Source organism: Pantherophis guttatus, chromosome 2 (assembly GCF_059756535.1).
Source record: "Pantherophis guttatus breed Tessera chromosome 2, ASM5975653v1, whole genome shotgun sequence".
NCBI classification, from domain to species: domain Eukaryota; kingdom Metazoa; phylum Chordata; class Lepidosauria; order Squamata; family Colubridae; genus Pantherophis; species Pantherophis guttatus.
Genome location: NC_142064.1, coordinates 254,363,920 through 254,378,014, shown reverse-complemented (window position 1 = coordinate 254,378,014; position 14,095 = coordinate 254,363,920). Strand labels below are relative to the sequence as shown.

General features: G+C 44.7%; 1 protein-coding gene across 2 annotated transcripts in view; it reads left to right on the top strand.

Annotated features, from left to right (window-relative positions):
* The window catches only part of DDR1 (discoidin domain receptor tyrosine kinase 1), a 79,268-nt gene that overhangs the window by 42,762 nt on the left and 22,411 nt on the right, over window positions 1-14,095 (top strand). For both annotated transcript variants that reach the window (XM_034421578.3, XM_034421579.3), the window contains exons 3-10: window positions 311-413; window positions 2,665-2,893; window positions 3,587-3,734; window positions 4,894-4,996; window positions 6,479-6,665; window positions 7,256-7,502; window positions 12,156-12,308; window positions 12,427-12,584. In XM_034421578.3, coding sequence (XP_034277469.2) covers window positions 311-413; window positions 2,665-2,893; window positions 3,587-3,734; window positions 4,894-4,996; window positions 6,479-6,665; window positions 7,256-7,502; window positions 12,156-12,308; window positions 12,427-12,584 — 1,328 coding nt within the window. The remainder of the gene's footprint in view (window positions 1-310; window positions 414-2,664; window positions 2,894-3,586; window positions 3,735-4,893; window positions 4,997-6,478; window positions 6,666-7,255; window positions 7,503-12,155; window positions 12,309-12,426; window positions 12,585-14,095) is intronic.

Below are 14,095 nucleotides of genomic sequence, written 5' to 3'. Positions count from 1 at the left end.
ACTTAGGACTGATTCTCACACTTACAACCATCGCAGCATCCCCACGGTCACGTGATAAAAATTTGAATACTTGGCAACAATATTTACAGTGGTTGCAGCATGCTGGAGTCATGCGGTTTTGCCATTTCCAACCATCCTAGTTGGCTTCCAACAAGCAAAGTCAACTCACTTAATAATCGCCTTGCTTAGCAATGGAAATTCTAATCCTAATTGTGGCCGTAAATCAAGGATTATCTGTAGGTGTGTATCTGGGGACTTGCATTCGCTAACAGAGAATATTTTTCAGCCTTTCATGTTTTTCCTTCAACAGCTAAGTGTCGGTATGCGCTTGGTATGCAGGATCGCACCATTCCAGATGAAGCTCTTTCAGCCTCAAGTTCATGGCATGATTCAACGGCGGCAAAACACAGCAGGTGAGGAAGGAATCCGCTGCTTAATTTGCATGACGTAATTGATTCACACATTTGTTTATCGATGCATACTTACTCAGAGCTCTGTCCGTTAAGATGCAAGTTCTGGAAATCCCCGTTTGGCATGTACACATATTCAAATGTACCGTGTCTTAGGAACTGGGCCCTTATTTACATTTAAAACATTAAGTTGGATTGGTGCCCAGTATAAAAATGTCTGCAGTTTGAATGATTTGCATAAATGCCTCTAAGGTACATACCTGCTGTTGTAATCTGTTTACTTGCATTGGTAGATATTGGCAACTGGATAGAAGTCTTATGATTTCTCACATATAGTTTCTAGGCCAGATTCGTTTTCATATGATGTTTGTGTGTCTATATTTTTCTTGACTGTATACCGCCTTGAGTCCTACGGGAAAAAGGCGGTATAGAAATATAATAAATAAATAAATAAATAAATAAATAAATTTATGAAACTTAAAGTATCCGTTGTGCGAATCAATTTATAAAGGATAACCGCAACGTCCCTTGACATGTCAAGGAATCAACAAAGATTTCTTTTTTTTTTTAAATCAGTGATCTATCAGATTTGCTGATTGGGGAGAACTAGCTAATATCAACAGTATCCATAACAATCCACAGGAATGTTTAATACGTCTATTTGTAGATCAGGATGCCATTGGGCAAAAGACACAATGATGTAAATTACAGAAATTTTATTTATTTATTCATTTAAAAAGTATGTATGACTGCCCAACTCAATCACAGTGACCCTGGTGGCTAACAGAAGAAACACCCCAAATACAAAATCCAATAACACCCCAACCCCACCAGCAACAGCAATGAAACAAACCGTAATTGATTCGCTCTGTATCACCCTGAGATCTCCAGGCCTGCTGGCCAAACCATGTCAAAATATACTGTATCATGATGGGGCCAATCTTATTTCTACAGGGATAATGTTCCAGAGAGAGGGAGCCACCACAGAAAAGGCCCCTTTTATTTTTGGTCTCACTAGATGGACCTTTTTAAGAGAGGGAGTCTACAACATACCCTGCCTCCCTACTCTGGTGCGTCACACTGATGTAACAGGGAAATGACAGTCCTTCAAGCAGTTCAGATTGTGTTAAGATGTCCGGGCCAAGTAAGGAGTCATATCATTTGTGCAATAATGTCATGATTCATGAGCCAACATTCCCCCTATTCCCCAGAGGCTCATGGCAAGCATTCTAAAAAAACCAAACGAAGTTCAAAATGAACTGGATGTGTTAAAGAAGAAGTCTGCCCTACCCACTTTAAAAATAACTCCTGACTCCTTAGGTTAGTGTAGTGTTTCTCAACCTTGGCAACTTTAAGATGTGTGAACTTCAACTCCTAGAATTTGGGATCAAACTAAAATAAGGCACCCGACTAGAAACCAGGTGTTGTGGTCCGTCAGCAGCCTGCAGACCTGGCAGTGGAGTTGGACAGTGAGGAGGCTGGGGAGGACAATGGGCCAGTCCTGGAGTCAGGGGAAGGCCCGGATGAGGGCTCTGCGTCGGAGGCAGAGATGGGGCCAGGGCCATCTGGGAGTGATGTGTGGACTCCGGAGCCTCCAGAGGCTGACAGTAGAGAGGCAGAGGAACAGGAGGAGCCTGTTCCTAGTGCACACATGAGAAGAGCTGCCAGAAGGCAAGAACAGCTAAAGCAAAAAGGGCGACTCGGGAGTAGGGCCAAGAGATGATTGGCCCCTCCCATAAGGCTTAAAAGACCAACAATGGCTCTTGGGCTCCTTGTTGGAAAATAATGTTGATAGACTTGTCTCTTGTCGGCGTCTCCTGCTTCTGAACTTTTGCCAAGAAAAGCCTTTGGCAGGTTGCCAAAGTAGACCAAGGTTGGTGATAAGGCCGAAGAACTGTGTTATGAAGAATTTGTTTTGATTTAGTTTGGACTACGCTGAGAATGAGTTAATTCTCAGCTGTTCTAATAAAATCTGTTTGTTTAGAACTGATTGCGTCTGATAATACCTACTTGGGCCTAGGTCACAACACCAGGAGACGTGAGTTCTAGTCCTGCCTCAGGCATGAATGCCGGCTGGGTGACTTTGGGACAGTCTCTCCCTTTCAGCCCAATTCATGAATGAGTCGTCTACATCTTAGCTATTTTGAGATATTACAAAAATAATAAAGGTAGGATAAAAATAAATAAATAAAATGAGCTCTGTGATACGGGCAGTCCAAAAGGCTTATTTCACATCTCCCTTCTTGTTGTCCAGGCTGGGCCTGAGTGAGGGCGATGGAGCTTGGTGCCCTGCAGGACCCGTCTATCCCAATGATGCAGAGTACCTGGAGATAGACCTGCGCCGGCTGCATTTCCTAACCTTGGTGGGGACGCAGGGCCGCCACGCAGGTGGCCACGGCAAGGAATTTGCTCGGTCTTATCGGCTCCATTACAAGCGGGATGGCCATCACTGGATGCCTTGGCACGACCGGTGGGGCAATGAGGTAAATAGGGAGCTTTATAACTTCTTCTCTAAGGTGGGATAACATGGAAACAGGTCATTTTGTGGAGAATGCAACTGTGTCTAATCCATTGTTTCTCAACCTTGGCACCTTCAAAATGCATGGACTTCAACTCCCAGTATTCCCCAAGCTGTATGGCTGACTGGGGAATTCTGGGAGTTGGAGTCCATTCATCTTAACGTTGCCAAGGTTGAGTAGAGGTAGTCTTTGACATTTCTTTAGTGACTGTTTGTAGTTATAACGGCACTGGAAAAGTGACTTATGACCACTTTTCACATTTATGACTGTCTAGCATCCCCATGCTCACATGATCAAAATTCAGACACTGGGTAACCAGCTCATATTTATGACGGTTGCAATGTCCCGGAGTCATGTGATTACCTTTTGCAACCTCCTGATGGGCAAAGTCAATGGGGATGCCAGATTTACTTAATAACTGTGTTACTAATTTTAACAACTGCAAAAAAATTTAACAACTGTGGCAAGAAAAGATTGTAAATTGGAGCAAAACTCACTTAACAAGTGTCTTGCTTATCAATGGAAATTTCGGGCTCAATTTGGTCGTAAATCGAGGACTTGCCTGTAACCACTGCTCTAATCAATAGGTCAGGCAAAGTTGACTTATTAGACCCTATTCAACCCCTCTTTCACTCTTCACTCCTCCTTTTCTCTTAGGTGATTTCAGGCAATGAAAACACTGAAGATGTGGTGTTGAAGGATCTGGGTCCTCCCATCATTGCCCGGTACATCCGCTTCTACCCCCGTTCAGACCGTGTCATGAGTGTCTGCTTGCGAGTGGAACTCTATGGCTGTGTCTGGAAAGGTGAGTAAAGCAGTATTTGCATTGTTTGAGAGTACAGTGTGTTTTAGCAGTTTTTTCAGGCTGGGTGAATAGAATGGAATGGAATGGGAATGGGAATAGGACACTGGTGGGTTTCAATTTTTTTTACTACCGGTTCTGTGGGTGTGGCTTGGTGGGCGTGGCATTGCTTGGTGGGCAATGGCAGGGGAAGAATACTGTAAAATCTCCATTCCCTCCCGATCAGCTGGGACTTGGGAGGCAGAGAATAGTTGGGGGCGGGGCCAGTCAGAATTTGTATTACCTGTTCTCCGAACTACTCAAAACTTCTACTACCGGTTCCCCAGAAACTCACCTCTGGAATAGGATAATAACTTTATTGACACTTTGAATGTACACTAATTGGCATACATTAAACTGAAATTTTGTTGCATACAGCTCTCAAAGGGTCACCACCTCCAATATACACTATATAAACATGACAAAATAAATAAATACAAAATTATGCATATACCCACATATATTATATGACACAGAGAAATAACACAGTCTAGCTCGGATGTATATATGTACATGGCGAGAAAAGTGAATTTTGCGAGTTTACCAGTCAGAGGGCATAGGGAACAAAGCTGTTACAGTGTCTGGCAGTCTTGCTAGAAATACTTTGAAACCTCTTCCCAGAGGGGAGCAACAGAAACAGACCGTAAAGTGGGTGTGTGGGGTCTCTAACAATGATTTGAACTCTAAGCACATAGTACTTATAAGCAGTATCATGAATAACAGGAAGTGAGCTTCCTATGATCTTCTTGGTTGTCCTTACCACTCTCTGTATGGACTTTCTGTCTGAGGCACTGCTGCCTGGTCATGACTTTTTAAATATACATTGCTGGGTTCACATCATGTACCACGCTAGCCAGTCTCTCTAAACACGTTATACTCAAATGAAACACATTATATCTGGGGTCCCTAACCCTTGGTCTGTGGACCAGCCCTGGCCCGTGGCATGCCAGAAACCAGTCTGCGCAAACAAGCGAAGCCCCACTTGCAGGATGTAGGCAGCACGCAAAACCACACCCCCTCTGATCCGTGGAAAAACCTCTCTCCACGGAACCCATCCAAGACTTGCATCTAATGGTATAACAAGCTGGAAACTTACCTTTGAATGCCTGGTGTCCTTCCACAGATGGCCTTCAATCCTATACGGCCCCTTTAGGTCAGGAGATGATTTTGGTCCCGGAAAAGGTCTACCTGAATGACTCCACTTACGACGGGTCCAGTGTCAGCAAGTGAGTGAGTAAGAGGCTCCTGAGCGGTTTTCAAGCATAGCAACTGGGGTTGAAATAGTTGTTTGTTATTCAATATTTTCATTCTCTATTGGCTTGCAAGATCATGTCAGTTCAACCCTTCTGGTGTTCTCCAGAGATATGTAATTACAGGTTTCCAGGGTTTTGGATCTTCAGGCAGCTAAGAGTTCAGAGAGTTTTAATCTTTGGCTGGGGAAATCTGGATTGGCATTCATACCAGTGGTGAAACCCTCCCTGGTTTGCCACTGTCTCGCTGCCCACACATGCGTGGTGCACGCCAAATGAACGCTGTGCACATACATGCGCAGTGCACACCAAACGCACACTGCATACATGTGCATGCGCAGGGTGCACCAAATGTACACTGTGCACACATGGGCAGTGTATGCCAAATGCATGCTGTATGTATGTGCATGTGCAGTGTGCACCAAACGTGCCCTTCGCGCAGAAAAAGGAGGCTTGGGAAGGTAAGTAGAACAGCGAGTGGGGGGAACAGCTGTGCCGCGCGATTTAGATTCGTTAGAAAGCCGGATTTCCTGTTTTCTAGCGAATTTAAATCGTGCGGCACAGCTGATAGTCGGAAATACCGATTCCGACAAACTGGTAGCTTTTTTTTTACTACCGGTTTGCCTGAACCGGTATCTTTTATCACTACCGGTTTGCCCAAACTGGTGCGAACCGGTAGCATTTCACCCCTGATTCATACCCAAAGTGTAAAGGAAAATGTATTTTTAAAATTTATTTGTAAGTGATTTTATGCTGTTTCGGTCAAAGCCAATCTAAGCGACTCACTTAGGAATAAACCATAAATAGGTATAAATATCCACAGTTCAAATTCATTATAGTAGACTTACTAACTTCCAATGGGCAACCCTACGTCATTAATATTTCAGCAGCTGAAATACCTATCTAAGCAACCAAATTTTCAGCATGTTCCTAATACCAACAGAAGAGAACATTTGTAGCTCAGAGTTGAATTGTGGGGTCTTTGGCGCACTCTGAGCTTGATTGTTTGCTTGCAGACAGTTCACTAGGTAACATCAACAATGCTAGGAAGGAGTCTCTTCAGTCCATTGTAACACTGATGGTGTTACCTAGTTGGGTAATGAAACATCCAAAAGAAAACAACCAAGCTCAGAGAGCCTGAAGGACCCCATGTTCCTAAATATTAATGAAGATCTTATTTCTGTGGGGGAGTGGATTACAGAAGAAGAGGGAAGCTCTGTCCAAGAATGTTCACTTCTGGATCCCACTTGTTATACATTGCAGAGCGTGGACATTCTTAGCTCGGTTACTTCATTGTGTAGCTGAATTTCATTTGTAGAATTTAAAGAAACCTACTCTTCACAGAAGCTCCATAAAATTACTGGAATTAGTGCTGTACGTAAGAGTTTTGAGGGATCCTAGACTTCCTTTTCCTCATCCTGTTTTCCCTCTTTTTCTTTGGGATCCTTTCTAATGCAGGTTACACTTTGGGGGTCTTGGCCAGTTGACAGATGGAGTGGTGGGACTGGATGACTTCACCCAAACCAAAGAGTTCCGGGTTTGGCCTGGATACGACTATGTGGGCTGGAGCAAAAGAACTTTTCCTGACGGTTTCCTCAAGATGGAGTTTGAGTTTGACCGACTCAGATCCTTCACATATATGAAGGTAACAGCATTTTTCTGGAGAGGACCCGATTGGGTGTGAAGAACCTGGCAGGATTAATGGGCTTGGCCAATTAAAAGACAGATTCCTAATACTGATAGTCCTCAGTTTACAACTGGTCTCATACTGCTAGAACAGGGGTCGGCAACCCTCGGCTCTGGAGCCGGATGTGGCTCTTTCATCCCTCTGCTGCAGCTCCCTGTCACCGGATGGTGCCACAATTTTGAGAGGAGCTTCTGGTTAGGGGGGAAAGCATGGCGCGCCAAGAGGAGAGACTATGGCAAGGGGCAGGTTTTCTGGTCGGCTCCACAATTAATAGGGCTTTCGGTTAGCACAGGTAGAGGAAAAAGGACGCCGCTCTAGGAGTAGACTCTTCGTGGAGGAATTGGACTTCTGGTCAGCTCCAGAATTGAACAGGGGGCTTTTGGTTAGGACCTTTGTGGCTCTTTGAGTGTTTAAGGTTGCCAACCCCTGTGCTAGAATATTAACATGGGAAATGGAAATGAGCGTGCTTCAGAGTTGACTGTCTTTTCTATGATCCTGCCCTTCTCCACTTCCCATTCCCATTTTTTCTCCTTCACCTCAATCTCCAGGTTCACTGCAGCAATATGCACACGCGTGGCGTGAGGATCTTCGAGCAGGTGGATTGCCTCTTCAAGCACAGCCTTGCCACAGCTTGGGAGCCTGTCCCGGTCTCCCTACAGCTTTCGGTGGATGTCAGGAACCCCAGTGCCCGCTCTGTCACCATACCCCTGGAGGGACGAATCGGCTTGTTCGTCCAGTGCCATTTTTACTTTGCCGCCGAGTGGATGCTCTTCAGTGAAATCGCCTTTCTCTCGAGTGAGTTGGGTCTGGGACCTGGGTGATTGCTTGAGGCCAATGACCCAAAAGTGGAAAGTAGAATGAAGCCTTCAAAGATGTCACATAATTGTTGTTACTCATTAGTGTCAGTCATACTGACAATACTGGCTAGGAGTCCTAGTGGACAATCATTTAAATACGAGCCAGCAGTATACTGCAGCTGCCAAAAAAAGCCAACGCAGTTCTAGGCCACATAAACAGAGGGAAAGAATCAAGATCACATGAAGTGTTAATACCATTTTATAATGCCTTCGTAAGGCCACACTTGTAATACTGCATCCAGTTTTGGTCGCCATGATTTAAAAAAGATGTTGAGATTCTAAGAAAGAGTACAGAGAAGAGCAACAAAGATGATTAGGGGACTGGCGGATAAAACATAAAGAACAGTTGCTAGAATTGGGTATGTCTAGTTTAATGAAAAGTAGAGGTGACATGATAGCAGTGTTCCAATATCTCAGGGGCTGCCACAAAGAAAAGGGAGTCAAGCTATTCTCCAAAGGACCTGAAGGCAGGGCAAAAAGCAATGGATGGAAACTGATCAAGGAGAGAAGCAACTTAGAACTAAGGAGAAATTTCCTGATTGTTAGAACTATTAATCAGTGGAACAACTTGCCTCCAGAAGTTGTGAATGCTCCAACACTGAAAGTTTTTAAGAAGATGTTGGATAACCATTTGTCTGAAGTGGTGTAGGGTTTCCTGCCTAAGCAGGGGGTTGGACTAGAAGATCTCCAAGATCCCTTCTAACTCTGTTATTCTAAATACTAGAGTTTACACGCAAATGTTCTAGGTTCAACACTCCATGATTTCCTCTTGAAAGTGTTCCTCTTGGGAAAGAAAAATCTGTATCTGAGACTTTTGAAAGCTCTGGAGAACATTTTTTTAAAAAAATTTATTTTATATGCCGCCCTTCTCCGGAGACTCAGGGCGGCTTACAATGCATTAAGCACTAGCCTTCATACTTTTGTATATTTATACAAAGTCAGCTTATTGCCCCCACAAACTGGGTCCTCATTTAACCTACCTTAGAAAGGATGGAAGGCTGAGTCAACCTTGAGCCTGGTGAGATTCGAACTTACAGTAATTGCAGACAGCTGGTGTTAATCACAATGCTTTTAGTCTGCTGAGCTACCAGGCCCATACATACAGATAGACCTCAAGTTATGACCATTTGTTTAGTGACTGTTTGAAGTTACAACAGCACTGGAAAAAATGACTTACCACTGATCCTCAGGCTTATAATCATTGCAGTGTCACATCATCAAAATGTGGGTGGCTCAGCAACTAAAGTATTTATGACAGTTGTGAGGTCTCTGGATCATGTGATCACCATTTGCGACTTTTCCCACCAGGTTCTGAGAAGCAAATGGGACAAGTCAGACTCGCTTAACAACTTAAATTCACTTTATTCACTCGCAGGGATTTGCCTAATGACCAAAGCAAAAAGGTTTTAAAATTGAGTGCACTCACGTAACAACTGCCTTGATTAACAACAGAAGTTCTGGTCGCAATGGTGGCCGTAAGTCAATTGTACTACTTGTACAATTTTAGACCCAAGGCTTGATCAGAAGAATGGAGCTTCATTTTTGCCTTTCAGCTTCAAGGCTGTGTTTTTGTCTGGTCCCAGAAACCTATTTATTTATTTGTCAAACATGTACAAGATAGCAGGTATAGGTATAAACATAAACATAAACAAAGGAAATGGATACAAATAAATGGGGACAGTAGGACAGGGACAGTAGGCACGTTGGTGCGCTTATGCACGCTCCTTACAGACCTCTTAGGAATGGGGTGAGGTCAACAGTAGACAGTCTAAGGTTGACGTTTTGGGGGTTTGGGGATGAAACCACAGAATCAGGTAGTGCATTCCAGGCATTGACCACTGTTGCTGAAGTCATATTTTCTGCAATCGAGTTTGGAGCAGTGTACCTTAAGTTTGTATCGATTGTTTGCCTGTGTATTATTGTGGTTGAAGCTGAAGAAGTCATTGTCAAGTAAGACGTTGTAGCAGATAATTTTGTGTACTATGTTTAGATTGGACTGCAGGCGGCGCAGTTCCAAATTGCCCAAGCCCAGAATTTCAAGTCGGGTGGCATAAGGGATTCTGTTGGGAGTAGAGGAGTGGAGTACCCTTCTTGTGAAATACCTTTGAACCCATTCAATCATGTGTTAATATCTGATACACAGTGTGGATTCCAGGCAGATGAGCTGTATTCAAGAATTGGTCTGGCAAAGGTTTTGTATCAGTGGTGGGTTCCTCCCGGTTCGGCCCGGTTCTCCCGAGCCAGTAGCGGTGACGACAATCTTCGCAAGATTGAAGTTTGATTGTCATTGCACTCAAAGTACAATATCCCTCTGGATGACTCCACTTAGATCAGCATTGCCTTTTTCAAGGACTGATAGGAGGGGGAAGAAGGAAACCTCCGAGGGAGGAGAATCTCTCTTCCCCCATCCTCCTACCCCCATTGCTTTGTGGAGAGTTTTGCATTTGTTCCAGCCATTTTGCAGCTGTTGTCCTGCCTGGAAGAAAAGGAGAAAAGACAATGCCAAGAGAGCAGGGCATTCCTTCCGTGCCTGAAGGAAGGGAACAAAATCAACCCTCTGCAGCTGTGACCAGCAGCCAGATTCTCCGGCATTTATTCTCACCTACCTCCGCTTTGCAGCTGGTGTCGGGGGAGGGCTGGGAGCCTGGTTAGGAGATGACATGGACTTTCCCCCAATTTACCTCCCGAGAAATACTATTAGAAATGTCCCCCCCCCCCCAAATCTGTTCTCCCTCTGCATGTTCTGGACATCTGTTACAGATCTGGGCTGTGTTTCCAGGCCAAGGAACCGCAGGGTGGGCAGTCATTGGGATGGGAGAGTGGCAGGTTGCAGGGAGGTTGCTTAATCACCAAACTTTCCCCAGTAACCCAGCCTTCCTCTTGCAAAAACTTAAGACCAGCCCTGCTGGTTCAATGCAGGACTTTGTTCCTACGAATGGGCCCACAGATGCTTCTGGGGTGCTTGCAGATAGGAAATGGCGACAGCTTTCTTTCTCTGATCTTCGTTCCCTCAACCCAGGAAGCCTTTTGTTCTTCAAGATCAGTCAGTCAATTTCTATAGCCGCCCATCTCAATGAATGACTCTGGATGACTTACAATTCCAAAAATACAGTAGAAAACATTTTATTAACAGCAGCCTATTGCCGAACGGGATTGGCAACAGGCTGTAGCAGACCTGGAGGTTTCCCCAGCCACAGGTCAGGCAGCTTTTGATGTAGGCCCAGGGGTGAAATGCTACTGGCTTGGACTGGTTCAGCTGAACTGGTAGCAGCAGCAGTGGGTGGTTTGGAGAACCGGTAGCAGCGGCAGCGCGAAGCTCCACCCACCTGCTCGGTTGTTGTTACTTCCTGGTTTTAACCAGGAAGTAACCTGTTTTTTACCCTCTGCGCATGTGCAGAAGGGTTTGCACATGTGCAGTGGGCCCAAGCGTGCATGTGACGCGCAGCGCCTGCACTTCCAAACTGGTAGGGAAGGTAAGTAGATTTCACCCCTGTGTAGGCCTCAATGTCCTTCTTCATCTGTGGCCACCAGAACTGCCTATTGGCCAAGTGGAGCGTCTTCAGGAAGCCGAAGAGACCGGCTTGCTTGATGTCATGGCAGTGTTGCCGATCCCGTTCAGCCCTGGGAGGAGATTTCCATGGATTTCATTGTGGAACTCCCAGAGAGCTACGGGAACACGGTGATATGGACAGTGACAGGCCTCTTTTCCAAGCAGGTCCACTTCATCGCGTTCCCGGGCTTCCCCTCAGCCCACAAGCTGGCCAAATCGTTCCTGACCCATACCTACCAGCTACACAGCCATTGATGGTCCTCTGTGAAGATCTCCAGTCCACCTTGGAAAACTGTCCAAGCTGGTGGGCATACTTATACTTTATGGCAGCGAATTCCATGTTTTGATGAAGTGCCGCAAGAACAATTGCTTTCTCTGATCTGTTCTAAATCTGCCCTTCTTGTTGCCTTGATGTGCCATACCTAATTTCACAGTGGGTGGAAGAAGCAGGAAGGAGTTTGCAGAGCAAAAACTGTAAAACGGGAGAGGAAAGGTTAAATGATCTCCCTGCATATCCTCTGGATCTGCTTATCACCAATTCCCCCAGGGGTGAAATCCAGCAGGTTCTGACAGATTCTGGAGAACCTGTAGCGGAAATTTTGAGCCGTTCGGAGAACTGGCAAATACCACCTCTGGTTGGCCCCAGAGTGAGGTGGGAATGGAGATTTTGCAATATCCTTCTTCCAGGAGTGGGGAGGGAATGGAAATTTTGTAATATCCTTCTGCCACGCCCACCAAGCCACACCCACCAAGCCATACCATGCCCCCCAAGCCATGCCCACAGAACCGGTAGTGAAAAAATTTGGATTTCACCACTGATTTCCCCACACTGAAACTACTGCTAAATTTTCCAGGGCCATTGTGGCATCAAGATATACCTATAACATTCCATAAATAGATAAAAGTCCAGCCATTTGGTCCAAGGCCTTCCTGCTTTTGTTGTATACGGTGTCTTCTTTCTGGGTTTTGCACTTCAGTTGATGGATACCTTCTTTTCTCTTCCCTTGTTCCCATTCCCCTTTCTATTTTCTTTCCATCCAGATGTTGTGGATGACCCTTCTCTTGTTGTTTCAAGTCAGTATCCGGCAGTGGTGGCCCCACCTCACCCTTCAGGCCGCAACGTTCCCATCTCTCCGGCTCTTGGTTCCTCGCTCAATGACAGAGCCGACGGCACCTCGAACCTCACCCAGGCAGGTAGGTAGCTTGCAAATCAGAGAGCACATCTCTAAATTTTCTTCCACTACCACCAGTTACCAGAAAAACATAGTCACGTGTTCCTAAACGTCTTTTTCTATGCTTCTTTCCTGGTAAGATCTCGAAGGCGAAGCGAAATCTGGCCAGCCAATTGCGAAGGATGACAATAGCAACACCTCCATTTTGATTGGCTGCTTGGTGGTCATCATCCTCCTTCTCCTGGTTGTCATATTTCTCATTCTCTGGCGTCAATATTGGCAAAAGATTTTAGGAAAGGTAAGACAGGCTGACTCGAGGAAAACTGTGCCTCTGTTTGAAAGGAATTAAGAATTTTTTTTCTCAGCCGAGGTCTGCTGGAGTTCTCATCTGTTACTTTACAATATGAGAGGGAATTTATTTATAGAAAAATCCGCCCGGTCTTCTAGCATGGCACAAGAAAAGATAGTAACTATGTAGTAGAACTTTTTATTTGAAAGAAATCAGATTAGGTTCCGGTCTCTCTCAGGAGTCCTTCAGGGGAAGGATGCTGGCATCGCCTGCTAAAAAAACCCAGAAACAAACAATAAACATCTATAGTAAGTCAAGAGAAACATTACAGAGCTACAACGATAAGAGTCTGAATAGCACAAAGCAGCTTTCTAATTTGTCTTCTGCTCCATCAGTGTCTATGGGGATTCTCAATCATCTAAGTCATGGTTGTCCCAAAGGTGCTTTTTTCAAGAGGCAACTGGACTTTCTTGTTTTTCTTTGAAGACGTTTCGCCATTAGAATAGAATAACAAAGTTGGAAGGGACCTTGGAGGTCTTCTAGTCCAACCCCCTGCCCAGGCAGGAAACCCTACACCACTTCAGACAAATGGTTATCCAACATCTTCTTAAAAATTTCCAGTGTTGGAACATTCACAACTTCTGGAGGCAGGTTGTTCCACTTATTCATTGTTCTGTCATAAAATTTCTCCTTAGTTCTAGGTTGCTTCTCTCCTTGATTAATTTCCATCCATTGCTTCTTGTCCTGCCTTCAGGTGCTTTGGAGAATAGCTTGACTCCCTTTTCTTTGTGGCAACCCCTGAGATATTGGAACACTGCTAAACTAGACATACCCAGTTCCTGCAACCGTTCTTCATATGTTTTAGCCTCCAGTCCCCTAATCATCTTTGTTGCTCTTCTTTGCACTCTTTCTAGAGTCTCAACATCTTTTTTTACATCGTGGCTTCTCATCCAAGAAGCTTCTTTAGCTCTGACTGGATGGTGGATCCCTTCCATCCAGTCAGAGCTGAAGATGCTTCTTGGATGAGAAGCGAAACGTCTTCAAAGAAAAACAAGGAAGTCCAGTTGCCTCTCGAAGAAGCACCTGTGTTCCATCACTGCTACCCTCAGGTCTTGCAGCTTTCATCAGAATAATGAAATTAAAGTCTCAGCATCATGCTGTAAGCTCCACTCCTGTGTGTACAATATTGTGAAGTATAGAAAAGGGGTGGGGTTTGTGTTGTGATGCTGTAATACTCCATGCTCATGTTGACTACTACTACCCAATATCCTGGTTATTACTGGGCAACATTTTTAGATTTTGGACGCAAGATAAAATAACATTTAATTAAAATGACGTCTGGTAGGGTGATGTATCCTTGGTCTTGACCTCAAGAGCCTTCAGCAGAAGCTTCTGAGGTGTCCTAGAAAGCCACCAGAGAGACTGGAATTAATTTAATTAATTTAATTTAATTAATTAAATTTATATGCCGCCTCTCTCTGAAGACTCAGGGTGGCTCACAATACATTTTAAAAAATCAT